The following is a 13,938-nucleotide window of genomic DNA, read 5'->3' as shown; positions in this document are numbered from 1 at the left end:
AAATCATCATGCGTTGTTATTGTTGAGTGTTTGCTGTGCAGTGTGAATGTACAAATTGTGCGTTGTTTTCGTTTTGTGTTTGTTGTACAGTGTGTGTACAAATCGTGCGTGTTCTTTTCGTGTTTGTTGTACAGTGTGACTGTGCAAATCATGTGTAGTTTTCGTTTAGTTTGTTGTACAGTGTGAATGTACAAATCGTGCGTTGTTTTTGTTTAGTGTTTGTTGTACAGTGTGAATGTACAAATCGTGCGTTGTTTTTGTTTAGTGTTTGTTGTCCAGTGTGGCTGCACAGATTGTGTGTAGTTTTCCTGTAGTTTGTTGTACAGTGCACTGGACAACAAACACTAAACAAAAACAACGCACGATTTGTACATTCAAACTGTACAACAAACACTAAACAAAAACAATGCACGATTTGTACATTCACACTGCACAGCAAACACTCAACAAAAACAACGCATGATGATTTGTACATTCACACTGTACAACAAACACTAAATGAAAACTACGCACGATTTGTACATTCACACTGTAGAACAAACTAAACGAAAACTACACACGATTTGTACACTCACACGGTACAACAAACACAACAAAAACACCACATGATTTGTGCATTCACACTGCACAGTAAACACTCAACAAAAACAACGCGTGATGATTTGTGCATTCACTTTCACACTGTACAACAAACACTAAATGAAAACTACGCACGATTTGTACATTCAGCTGCACAGATTGTGTGTAGTTTTCCTGTAGTTTGTTGTACAGTGTGAATGTACAAATCATCATGCGTTGTTTTTGTTGAGTGTTTACTGTGCAGTGTGAATGCACAAGTCATGCGTTGTTTTTGTTGTGTTTGTTGTACCGTGTGAGTGTACAAATCGTGTGTAGTTTTCGTTTAGTTTGTTCTACAGTGTGAATGTACAAATCGTGCGTAGTTTTCATTTAGTGTTTGTTGTACAGTGTGAATGTACAAATCATCATGCGTTGTTTTTGTTGAGTGTTTGCTGTGCAGTGTGAATGTACAAATCGTGCATTGTTTTTGTTTAGTGTTTGTTGTACAGTTTGAATGTACAAATCGTGCGTTGTTTTTGTTTAGTGTTTGTTGTACAGTGTGAATGTACAAATCGTGCGTTGTTTTTGTTTAGTGTTTGTTGTCCAGTGTGGCTGCACAGATTGTGTGTAGTTTTCCTGTAGTTTGTTGTACAGTGTGAATGTACAAATCATCATGCGTTGTTTTTGTTGAGTGTTTGTTGTGCAGTGTGACTGTACAAATCGTGTGTAGTTTTCGTTTAGTTTGTTGTGTAGTGTGAGTGTACAAATCGTGCGTTTTCTTTTCGTGTTTGTTGTACAGTGTGACTACAAATCGTGTGTCGTTTTCGTTTAGTTTGTTGGACAGTGTGAATGTACAAATTGTGCGTTGTTTTGTTGTTTGTTGTACAGTGTGTACAAATTGTGCGTTGTTTTCGTTTTAGGGTTTGTTGTACAGTGTGAATACAAATCGTGCGTTGTTTTCGTTGTTTATTATACAGTGTGAATGTACAAATCGTGCGTTTTCGTTTAGTGTTTGTTGTACAGTGTGTGTATAAATCGTGTGTTTTCGTTTAGTGTTTGTTGTACAGTGTGAATGTACAAATCATGCGTGGTTTTCGTTTAGTGTTTGTTGTACCGTGTGTACAAATGATGCGTTGTTTTCGTTTAGTGTTTGTTGTACAGTGTGTGTACAAATCGTACATTGTTTTCGTTTAGTGTTTGTTGTACAGTGTGAATGTACAAATCATGCGTTGTTTTCGTTTAGTGTTTGTTGTTTTGTGTTTGTTGTACAGTGTGTGTGCAAATCGTGCGTTGTTTTCGTTTAGTGTTTGTTGTACAGTGTGAATGCACAAATCATGCGTTGTTTTCATTTAGTGTTTGTTGTACAGTGTGAATGTACAAATCATGCGTTGTTTTCGTTTAGTGTTTGTTGTACAGTGTGAGTACAAATTGTGCGTTGTTTTTGTTGAGTACTTGTTGTACAGTGTGACTGTACAAAACGTGGGTTTTCTTTTCGTGTTTGTACAGTGTGAATGTACAAATCGTGTGTAGTTTTCGTTTAGTGTTTGTTGTACAGTGTGTACAAATTGTGCGTTGTTTTCGTTTTGTGTTTGTTGTGCAGTGTGAATGCACAAATCATGCGTTGTTTTCGTTTAGTGTTTGTTGTTTTGTGTTTGTTGTACAGTGTGTGTGCAAATCGTGCGTTGTTTTCATTTAGTGTTTGTTGTACAGTGTGAATGCACAAATCATGCGTTGTTTTCATTTAGTGTTTGTTGTACAGTGTGAATGTACAAATCATGCGTTGTTTTCGTTTAGTGTTTGTTGTACAGTGTGAGTACAAATTGTGCGTTGTTTTCATTTAGTGTTTGTTGTACAGTGTGAATGCACAAATCATGCGTTGTTTTCATTTAGTGTTTGTTGTACAGTGTGAATGTACAAATCATGCGTTGTTTTCGTTTAGTGTTTGTTGTACAGTGTGAGTACAAATTGTGCGTTGTTTTTGTTGAGTACTTGTTGTACAGTGTGACTGTACAAAACGTGGGTTTTCTTTTCGTGTTTGTACAGTGTGAATGTACAAATCGTGTGTAGTTTTCGTTTAGTGTTTGTTGTACAGTGTGTAGAAATCATGCGTTGTTTTCGTTTGGTGTTTGTTGTACAGTGTGAATGTAGAAATCATGCGTTGTTTTCGTTTGGTGTTTGTTGTACAGTGTGAATGTAGAAATCATGCGTTGTTTTCGTTTGGTGTTTGTTGTACAGTGTGAATGTAGAAATCATGCGTTGTTTTCGTTTGGTGTTTGTTGTACAGTGTGAATGTAGAAATCATGCGTTGTTTTCGTTTGGTGTTTGTTGTGCAGTGCACTGTACAACAAACACCAAACGAAAACAACGCATGATTTCTACATTCACACTGTACAACAAACACCAAACGAAAACAACGCATGATTTCTACATTCACACTGTACAACAAACACCAAACGAAAACAACGCATGATTTCTACATTTGAATGTACAAATCATGCGTTGTTTTCGTTTAGTTTGTTGTACAGTGTGTGTACAAATCGTGCGTTGTTTTCGTTTCGTGTTTATTGTACAGTGTGAATGTACAAATCATGCGTTGTTTTCGTTTAGTTTGTTGTACAGTGTGAATACAAATCGTGCATTGTTTTCGTTTCGTGTTTGTTGTACAGTGTGAATGTACAAATCATGCATTGTTTTCGTTTAGTGTTTGTTGTACAGTGTGAATGTACAAATCATGCATTGTTTTGGTTTCGTGTTTGTTGTACAGTGTGTGTGTACAAATCGTGCGTTGTTTTGGTTTTGTGTTTGTTGTACAGTGTGTGTGTACAAATCGTGCGTTGTTTTGGTTTCGTGTTTGTTGTACAGTGTGAATGTACAAATCGTGCGGTGTTTTGGTTTCATGTTTGTTGTACAGTGTGAATGTACAAATAATGCGTTTTCATTTAGTGTTTGTTGTACAGTGTGAATGTACAAATTGTGCGTTGTTTTCGTTTAGTGTTTCTTGTACAGTGTGAATGTACAAATCGTGCGTTGTTTTCGTGTAGTGTTTCTTGTACAGTGTGTGTGTACAAATCGTGCGTGTTTGCTTCGTGTTTGTTGTACAGTGTGAATGTACAAATCGTGCGTGTTTGCTTCGTGTTTCTTGTACAGTGTGTGTGTACAAATCGTGCGTTGTTTTCGTTTAGTGTTTCTTGTACAGTGTGTGTGTACAAACCGTGCGTTGTTTTCGTTTAGTGTTTGTTGTACAGTGTGAATGTACAAATCGTGCGTTGTTTTCGTTTAGTGTTTGTTGTACAGTGTGAATGTACAAATCATGCGTTGTTTTCGTTTGGTGTTTGTTGTACAGTGTGAATGTACAAATCGTGCGTTGTTTTCGTTTAGTGTTTCTTGTACAGTGTGAATGTACAAATCGTGCGTTGTTTTCGTTTAGTGTTTCTTGTACAGTGTGAATGTACAAATCGTGCGTGTTTGCTTCGTGTTTGTTGTACAGTGTGAATGTACAAATCGTGCGTTGTTTTCGTTTAGTGTTTCTTGTACAGTGCGTGTGTACAAATCGTGCGTGTTTGCTTCGTGTTTGTTGTACAGTGTGTGTACAAATCGTGCGTTGTTTTCGTTTAGTGTTTGTTGTACAGTGTGAGTGTACAAATCGTGCGTTGTTTTCGTTTAGTGTTTCTTGTACAGTGCGTGTGTACAAATCGTGCGTGTTTGCTTCGTGTTTGTTGTACAGTGTGTGTACAAATCGTGCGTTGTTTTCGTTTAGTGTTTCTTGTACAGTGCGTGTGTACAAATCGTGCGTGTTTGCTTCGTGTTTGTTGTACAGTGTGTGTACAAATCATGCGTTGTTTTCGTTTAGTGTTTGTTGTACAGTGTGAATGTACAAATCATGTGTTGTTTTCGTTTAGTGTTTGTTGTACAGTGTGAATGTACAAATCATGTGTTGTTTTCGTTTAGTGTTTGTTGTACAGTGTGAATGTACAAATCATGCATTGTTTTGGTTTCGTGTTTGTTGTACAGTGTGTGTGTACAAATCGTGCGTTGTTTTCGTTTTGTGTTTGTTGTACAGTGTGTGTACAAATCGTGCGTGTTCTTTTCGTGTTTGTTGTACAGTGTGACTGTGCAAATCATGTGTAGTTTTCGTTTAGTTTGTTGTACAGTGTGAATGTACAAATCGTGCGTTGTTTTTGTTTAGTGTTTGTTGTACAGTGTGAATGTACAAATCGTGCGTTGTTTTTGTTTAGTGTTTGTTGTCCAGTGTGGCTGCACAGATTGTGTGTAGTTTTCCTGTAGTTTGTTGTACAGTGCACTGGACAACAAACACTAAACAAAAACAACGCACGATTTGTACATTCAAACTGTACAACAAACACTAAACAAAAACAATGCACGATTTGTACATTCACACTGCACAGCAAACACTCAACAAAAACAACGCATGATGATTTGTACATTCACACTGTACAACAAACACTAAATGAAAACTACGCACGATTTGTACATTCACACTGTAGAACAAACTAAACGAAAACTACACACGATTTGTACACTCACACGGTACAACAAACACAACAAAAACACCACATGATTTGTGCATTCACACTGCACAGTAAACACTCAACAAAAACAACGCGTGATGATTTGTGCATTCACTTTCACACTGTACAACAAACACTAAATGAAAACTACGCACGATTTGTACATTCAGCTGCACAGATTGTGTGTAGTTTTCCTGTAGTTTGTTGTACAGTGTGAATGTACAAATCATCATGCGTTGTTTTTGTTGAGTGTTTACTGTGCAGTGTGAATGCACAAGTCATGCGTTGTTTTTGTTGTGTTTGTTGTACCGTGTGAGTGTACAAATCGTGTGTAGTTTTCGTTTAGTTTGTTCTACAGTGTGAATGTACAAATCGTGCGTAGTTTTCATTTAGTGTTTGTTGTACAGTGTGAATGTACAAATCATCATGCGTTGTTTTTGTTGAGTGTTTGCTGTGCAGTGTGAATGTACAAATCGTGCGTTGTTTTTGTTTAGTGTTTGTTGTACAGTTTGAATGTACAAATCGTGCGTTGTTTTTGTTTAGTGTTTGTTGTACAGTGTGAATGTACAAATCGTGCGTTGTTTTTGTTTAGTGTTTGTTGTCCAGTGTGGCTGCACAGATTGTGTGTAGTTTTCCTGTAGTTTGTTGTACAGTGTGAATGTACAAATCATCATGCGTTGTTTTTGTTGAGTGTTTACTGTGCAGTGTGAATGCACAAGTCATGCGTTGTTTTTGTTGAGTGTTTGTTGTGCAGTGTGACTGTACAAATCGTGTGTAGTTTTCGTTTAGTTTGTTGTGTAGTGTGAGTGTACAAATCGTGCGTTTTCTTTTCGTGTTTGTTGTACAGTGTGACTACAAATCGTGTGTCGTTTTCGTTTAGTTTGTTGGACAGTGTGAATGTACAAATTGTGCGTTGTTTTGTTGTTTGTTGTACAGTGTGTACAAATTGTGCGTTGTTTTCGTTTTAGGGTTTGTTGTACAGTGTGAATACAAATCGTGCGTTGTTTTCGTTGTTTATTATACAGTGTGAATGTACAAATCGTGCGTTTTCGTTTAGTGTTTGTTGTACAGTGTGTGTATAAATCGTGTGTTTTCGTTTAGTGTTTGTTGTACAGTGTGAATGTACAAATCATGCGTGGTTTTCGTTTAGTGTTTGTTGTACCGTGTGTACAAATGATGCGTTGTTTTCGTTTAGTGTTTGTTGTACAGTGTGTGTACAAATCGTACATTGTTTTCGTTTAGTGTTTGTTGTACAGTGTGAATGTACAAATCATGCGTTGTTTTCGTTTAGTGTTTGTTGTTTTGTGTTTGTTGTACAGTGTGTGTGCAAATCGTGCGTTGTTTTCGTTTAGTGTTTGTTGTACAGTGTGAATGCACAAATCATGCGTTGTTTTCATTTAGTGTTTGTTGTACAGTGTGAATGTACAAATCATGCGTTGTTTTCGTTTAGTGTTTGTTGTACAGTGTGAGTACAAATTGTGCGTTGTTTTTGTTGAGTACTTGTTGTACAGTGTGACTGTACAAAACGTGGGTTTTCTTTTCGTGTTTGTACAGTGTGAATGTACAAATCGTGTGTAGTTTTCGTTTAGTGTTTGTTGTACAGTGTGTACAAATTGTGCGTTGTTTTCGTTTTGTGTTTGTTGTGCAGTGTGAATGCACAAATCATGCGTTGTTTTCGTTTAGTGTTTGTTGTTTTGTGTTTGTTGTACAGTGTGTGTGCAAATCGTGCGTTGTTTTCATTTAGTGTTTGTTGTACAGTGTGAATGTACAAATCATGCGTTGTTTTCGTTTGGTGTTTGTTGTACAGTGTGAATGTACAAATCGTGCGTTGTTTTCGTTTAGTGTTTCTTGTACAGTGTGAATGTACAAATCGTGCGTTGTTTTCGTTTAGTGTTTCTTGTACAGTGCGTGTGTACAAATCGTGCGTGTTTGCTTCGTGTTTGTTGTACAGTGTGTGTACAAATCGTGCGTTGTTTTCGTTTAGTGTTTGTTGTACAGTGTGAGTGTACAAATCGTGCGTTGTTTTCGTTTAGTGTTTCTTGTACAGTGCGTGTGTACAAATCGTGCGTGTTTGCTTCGTGTTTGTTGTACAGTGTGTGTACAAATCGTGCGTTGTTTTCGTTTAGTGTTTCTTGTACAGTGCGTGTGTACAAATCGTGCGTGTTTGCTTCGTGTTTGTTGTACAGTGTGTGTACAAATCATGCGTTGTTTTCGTTTAGTGTTTGTTGTACAGTGTGAATGTACAAATCATGTGTTGTTTTCGTTTAGTGTTTGTTGTACAGTGTGAATGTACAAATCATGTGTTGTTTTCGTTTAGTGTTTGTTGTACAGTGTGAATGTACAAATCATGCATTGTTTTGGTTTCGTGTTTGTTGTACAGTGTGTGTGTACAAATCGTGCGTTGTTTTGGTTTTGTGTTTGTTGTACAGTGTGTGTGTACAAATCATGCATTGTTTTGGTTTCGTGTTTGTTGTACAGTGTGTGTGTACAAATCGTGCGTTGTTTTGGTTTTGTGTTTGTTGTACAGTGTGTGTGTACAAATCATGCATTGTTTTGGTTTCGTGTTTGTTGTACAGTGTGTGTGTACAAATCGTGCGTTGTTTTGGTTTTGTGTTTGTTGTACAGTGTGTGTGTACAAATCGTGCGTTGTTTTCGTTTAGTGTTTCTTGTACAGTGTGTGTGTACAAATCGTGCGTGTTTGTTGTACAGTGTGAATGTACGCATCATGTGGTGTTTCCGTAGACGTTACCCCTGGTTCGTGCCACCAGCACCGCCGCGCAGCAGATTCAGCGTTTGAAGACTTTCTCCATTTACCGATGGGATCCGGATAAAGAAGGAGACAAGCCCCGCATGGAGACCTTCAAGGTTGATCTCAACACGTGAGCATGGACCTTGTGATGTGTTTTGTTTGTTTGTTTTAATCAGTGTTTCTAGTTTTGGAAAATCCAGACATGATTCATGTTGTTCTTGGGTTTTTTAAAAGCTGCTTTTAACCCTTTTTCCGTCTTTGTTTTGCCCGGAAACATCAACGGAGTGAAATGGCATCCTGAGTTGCCTTTTTAAACATTGATCGTTGCGGTATCGGAGACCCGTGAACACGAATCGGTTGTATGTTGCAGCAATTTTCTCGATATTCACGAGGTTCTGCAGTTGCTGATTGTTGGACTCGTTGGTTACCAGGTGTGGCCCGATGGTTCTCGATGCTTTGATCAAAATCAAGAATGAGGTTGACCCGACGCTGACCTTCCGCCGGTCCTGCCGTGAGGGTAAAGCACGTCCCTTTCCTCCTTCCTCCGAAACATGTTGTCGTGCGATTATTTACCTTTGTTGGACATGGGACAGCCAGCTTAAAATCCCCCCTCAATTTCTACCAGGTCCGTATGCTTTCTTTTTCCCCACATTCTTCGCTATTTTCACCGAGTGTATGTTTCTTCCTCTGAACGTCAGGCATCTGTGGTTCTTGTGCCATGAATATTCACGGTGGAAACACCTTGGCTTGCATTTGCCGTATTGATCACAACTTGGGGAAAGTAACAAAGATATACCCCCTGCCGCACATGTATGTGGTGAAAGACCTGGTGCCGGTAAGTGTGGGCTGTTTCCATCGCACGCGGTATTTGGGCTGTGTTTGTATCACGTGTGGTATTTGGGCTGTGTTTGTATCACACGTGGTATTTGGACTGTGTTTGTATCACACGTGGTATTTGGGCTGTGTTTGTATCACACGTGGTATTTGGGCTGTGTTTGTATCACACGTGGTATTTGGGCTGTGTTTGTATCACGTGTGGTATTTGGGCTGTGTTTGTATCACACGTGGTATTTGGACTGTGTTTGTATCACACGTGGTATTTGGGCTGTGTTTGTATCACACGTGGTATTTGGGCTGTGTTTGTATCACACGTGGTATTTGGGCTGTGTTTGTATCACACGCGGTATTTGGGCTGTGTTTGTATCACACGTGGTATTTGGGCTGTGTTTGTATCACACGTGGTATTTGGGCTGTGTTTGTATCACACGTGGTATTTGGGCTGTGTTTGTATCACACGTGGTATTTGGGCTGTGTTTGTATCACACGCGGTATTTGGGCTGTTTGTATCACACGTGATATTTGGGCTGTGTTTGCTTAGCACGCGGTATTTGGGCTGTGTTTGTATCACACGTGGTATTTGGGCTGTGTTTGTATCACACGTGGTATTTGGGCTGTGTTTGTATCACACGTGGTATTTGGACTGTGTTTGTATCACACGCGGTATTTGGGCTGTTTGTATCACACGTGATATTTGGGCTGTGTTTGCTTAGCACGCGGTATTTGGGCTGTGTTTGTATCACACGTGGTATTTGGGCTGTTTGTATCACACGTGATATTTGGACTGTGTTTGTATCACACGCGGTATTTGGGCTGTTTGTATCACACGTGATATTTGGGCTGTGTTTGCTTAGCACGCGGTATTTGGGCTGTGTTTGCTTAGCACGCGGTATTTGGGCTGTGTTTGTATCACACGCGGTATTTGGGCTGTTTGTATCACACGTGATATTTGGGCTGTGTTTGCTTAGCACGCGGTATTTGGGCTGTGTTTGCTTAGCACGCGGTATTTGGGCTGTGTTTGTATCACACGTGGTATTTGGACTGTGTTTGTATCACACGTGGTATTTGGGCTGTGTTTGTATCACACGTGGTATTTGGACTGTGTTTGTATCACACGCGGTATTTGGGCTGTTTGTATCACACGTGATATTTGGGCTGTGTTTGCTTAGCACGCGGTATTTGGGCTGTGTTTGCTTAGCACGCGGTATTTGGGCTGTGTTTGCTTAGCACGCGGTATTTGGGCTGTGTTTGCTTAGCACGCGGTATTTGGGCTGTGTTTGCTTAGCATGCGGTATTTGGGCTGTGTTTGTATCGCACGTGGTATTTGGGCTGTTTGTATCACACGCGGTATTTGGGCTGTTTGTATCACACGTGATATTTGGGCTGTGTTTGCTTAGCACGCGGTATTTGGGCTGTGTTTGCTTAGCACGCGGTATTTGGGCTGTGTTTGTATCACACGTGGTATTTGGACTGTGTTTGTATCACACGCGGTATTTGGGCTGTTTGTATCACACGTGATATTTGGGCTGTGTTTGCTTAGCATGCGGTATTTGGGCTGTGTTTGTATCGCACGTGGTATTTGGGCTGTGTTTGTATCGCACGTGGTATTTGGGCTGTGTTTGCATCGCACGTGGTATTTGGGCTGTGTTTCCATCGCACGCGGTATTTGGGCTGTGTTTGTATCACGTGTGGTATTTGGGCTGTGTTTGCATCGCACGCGGTATTTGGGCTGTGTTTCCATCGCACGTGGTATTTGGGCTGTGTTTGTATCACGTGTGGTATTTGGGCTGTGTTTGCATCGCACGTGGTATTTGGGCTGTGTTTGCTTCACATGTGGTATTTGGGCTGTGTTTGCTTCACATGTGGTATTTGGGCTGTGTTTGCTTAGCACGTGGTATTTGGGCTGTTTTTGTATCGCACGTGGTATTTGGGCTGTGCTTGCATCGCACGTGGTATTTGGGCTGTGTTTGCTTCACATGTGGTATGTGGGCTGTGTTTCTACCGCACGTGGTATTTGGACTGTTTCCACCGCACGTGGTATTTGGACTGTTTCCACCGCACGTGGTATTTGGGCTGTGTTTGCATCGCACGTGGTATTTGGGCTGTGTTTGCATCGCCCGTGGTATTTGGGCTGTGTTTGCTTCACATGTAGTATTTGGGCTGTGTTTGCATCGCACGTGGTATTTTGGCTGTTTGTATCGCACGTGGTATTTGGGCTGTGTTTGTATCACACGTGGTATTTGGGCTGTTTGCTTAGCACGCGGTATTTGGGCTGTGTTTGTATCACACGTGGTATTTGGGCTGTGTTTGCTTAGCACACGGTATTTGGGCTGTGTTTGTATCACACGTGGTATTTGGGCTGTGTTTGCTTAGCACGCGGTATTTGGGCTGTGTTTGTATCACACGTGGTATTTGGGCTGTGTTTGCTTAGCACGCGGTATTTGGGCTGTGTTTGTATCACACGTGGTATTTGGGCTGTGTTTGTATCACACGTGGTATTTGGGCTTTGTTTGCTTAGCACACGGTATTTGGGCTGTTTGTATCCCACATGGTATTTGGGCTGTGTTTGTATCACACGTTGTATTTGGGCTGTGTTTGTATCACACATGGTATTTGGGCTGTGTTTGCTTAGCACGCGGTATTTGGGCTGTGTTTGTATCACACGTGGTATTTGGACTGTGTTTGTATCGCACGTGGTATTTGGGCTGTGTTTGTATCACACGCGGTATTTGGGCTGTTTGTATCACACGTGATATTTGGGCTGTGTTTGCTTAGCACGCGGTATTTGGGCTGTGTTTGCTTAGCACGCGGTATTTGGGCTGTGTTTGTATCACACGTGGTATTTGGACTGTGTTTGTATCACACGCGGTATTTGGGCTGTTTGTATCACACGTGATATTTGGGCTGTGTTTGCTTAGCATGCGGTATTTGGGCTATCTTTGTATCGCACGTGGTATTTGGGCTGTGTTTGTATCGCACGTGGTATTTGGGCTGTGTTTGCATCGCACGTGGTATTTGGGCTGTGTTTCCATCGCACGCGGTATTTGGGCTGTGTTTGTATCACGTGTGGTATTTGGGCTGTGTTTGCATCGCACGCGGTATTTGGGCTGTGTTTCCATCGCACGTGGTATTTGGGCTGTGTTTGTATCACGTGTGGTATTTGGGCTGTGTTTGCATCGCACGTGGTATTTGGGCTGTGTTTGCTTCACATGTGGTATTTGGGCTGTGTTTGCTTCACATGTGGTATTTGGGCTGTGTTTGCTTAGCACGTGGTATTTGGGCTGTTTTTGCTTCACATGTGGTATTTGGGCTGTGTTTGCTTAGCACGTGGTATTTGGGCTGTTTTTGTATCGCACGTGGTATTTGGGCTGTGCTTGCATCGCACGTGGTATTTGGGCTGTGTTTGCTTCACATGTGGTATGTGGGCTGTGTTTCTACCGCACGTGGTATTTGGACTGTTTCCACCGCACGTGGTATTTGGGCTGTGTTTGTATCCCACGTGGTATTTGGGCTGTGTTTCCATCGCATGTGGTATTTGGGCTGTTTGCATCGCACGTGGTATTTGGGCTGTGTTTGCATCGCCCGTGGTATTTGGGCTGTGTTTGCTTCACATGTAGTATTTGGGCTGTGTTTGCATCGCACGTGGTATTTTGGCTGTTTGTATCGCACATGGTATTTGGGCTGTGTTTGTATCACACGTGGTATTTGGGCTGTGTTTGCTTAGCACGCGGTATTTGGGCTGTGTTTGTATCACACGTGGTATTTGGGCTGTGTTTGCTTAGCACGCGGTATTTGGGCTGTGTTTGTATCACACGTGGTATTTGGGCTGTGTTTGCTTAGCACGCGGTATTTGGGCTGTGTTTGTATCACACGTGGTATTTGGGCTGTGTTTGCTTAGCACGCGGTATTTGGGCTGTGTTTGCATCGCACGTGGTATTTTGGCTGTTTGCTTCGCATGTGGTATTTGGGCTGTGTTTGTATCACACGTGGTATTTGGGCTTTGTTTGCTTAGCACACGGTATTTGGGCTGTTTGTATCCCACATGGTATTTGGGCTGTGTTTGTATCACACGTTGTATTTGGGCTGTGTTTGTATCACACGTGGTATTTGGGCTGTGTTTGCTTAGCACGCGGTATTTGGGCTGTGTTTGTATCACACGTGGTATTTGGACTGTGTTTGTATCACACGCGGTATTTGGGCTGTTTGTATCACACGTGATATTTGGGCTGTGTTTGCTTAGCACGCGGTATTTGGGCTGTGTTTGCTTAGCATGCGGTATTTGGGCTGTGTTTGTATCGCACGTGGTATTTGGGCTGTGTTTGTATCACACGCGGTATTTGGGCTGTTTGTATCACACGTGATATTTGGGCTGTGTTTGCTTAGCACGCGGTATTTGGGCTGTGTTTGCTTAGCACGCGGTATTTGGGCTGTGTTTGCTTAGCACGCGGTATTTGGGCTGTGTTTGTATCACACGTGGTATTTGGACTGTGTTTGTATCACACGCGGTATTTGGGCTGTTTGTATCACACGTGATATTTGGGCTGTGTTTGCTTAGCACGCGGTATTTGGGCTGTGTTTGCTTAGCATGCGGTATTTGGGCTGTGTTTGTATCGCACGTGGTATTTGGGCTGTGTTTGTATCGCACGTGGTATTTGGGCTGTGTTTGTATCGCACGTGGTATTTGGGCTGTGTTTGCTTCACATGTGGTATTTGGGCTGTGTTTGTATCGCACATGGTATTTGGGCTGTGTTTGCTTCACATGTGGTATTTGGGCTGTGTTTGTATCGCACGTGGTATTTGGGCTGTGTTTGTATCGCACGTGGTATTTGGGCTGTGTTTGCTTCACATGTGGTATTTGGGCTGTGTTTGTATCGCACGTGGTATTTGGGCTGTGTTTGCTTCACATGTAGTATTTGGGCTGAGTTTGCATCGCACGTGGTATTTGGGCTGTTTGCTTCACATGTGGTATTTGGGCTGTGTTTGCATCGCACGTGGTATTTGGGCTGAGTTTGCATCGCACATGGTATTTGGGCTGTGTTTGCTTCACATGTGGTATTTGGGCTGTGTTTGTATCGCACGTGGTATTTGGGCTGTGTTTGCTTCACATGTGGTATTTGGGCTGTGTTTGTATCGCACGTGGTATTTGGGCTGTGTTTGCTTCACATGTAGTATTTGGGCTGAGTTTGCATCGCACGTGGTATTTTGGCTGTTTGCTTCACATGTGGTATTTGGGCTGTGTTTGTATCGCACGTGGTATTTGGGCTG

The 13,938-nt window shown here is 41.6% G+C and overlaps 1 protein-coding gene across 2 annotated transcripts in view; it reads left to right on the top strand.

The window, feature by feature from the left end:
• The window catches only part of SDHB (succinate dehydrogenase complex iron sulfur subunit B), a 39,288-nt gene that overhangs the window by 3,534 nt on the left and 21,816 nt on the right, over positions 1-13,938 (top strand). For both annotated transcript variants that reach the window (XM_068117957.2, XM_068117956.2), the window contains exons 2-4: positions 7,830-7,966; positions 8,268-8,353; positions 8,535-8,671. In XM_068117957.2, the coding sequence (XP_067974058.2) occupies positions 7,830-7,966; positions 8,268-8,353; positions 8,535-8,671 (360 nt within the window). The remainder of the gene's footprint in view (positions 1-7,829; positions 7,967-8,267; positions 8,354-8,534; positions 8,672-13,938) is intronic.

The sequence above is a fragment of the Myxine glutinosa genome, chromosome 5, assembly GCF_964187855.1.
Source record: "Myxine glutinosa chromosome 5, kmMyxGlut1.1, whole genome shotgun sequence".
In the NCBI taxonomy this organism is placed as follows: domain Eukaryota; kingdom Metazoa; phylum Chordata; class Myxini; order Myxiniformes; family Myxinidae; genus Myxine; species Myxine glutinosa.
This window is presented reverse-complemented; position numbering and strand designations above follow the sequence as displayed.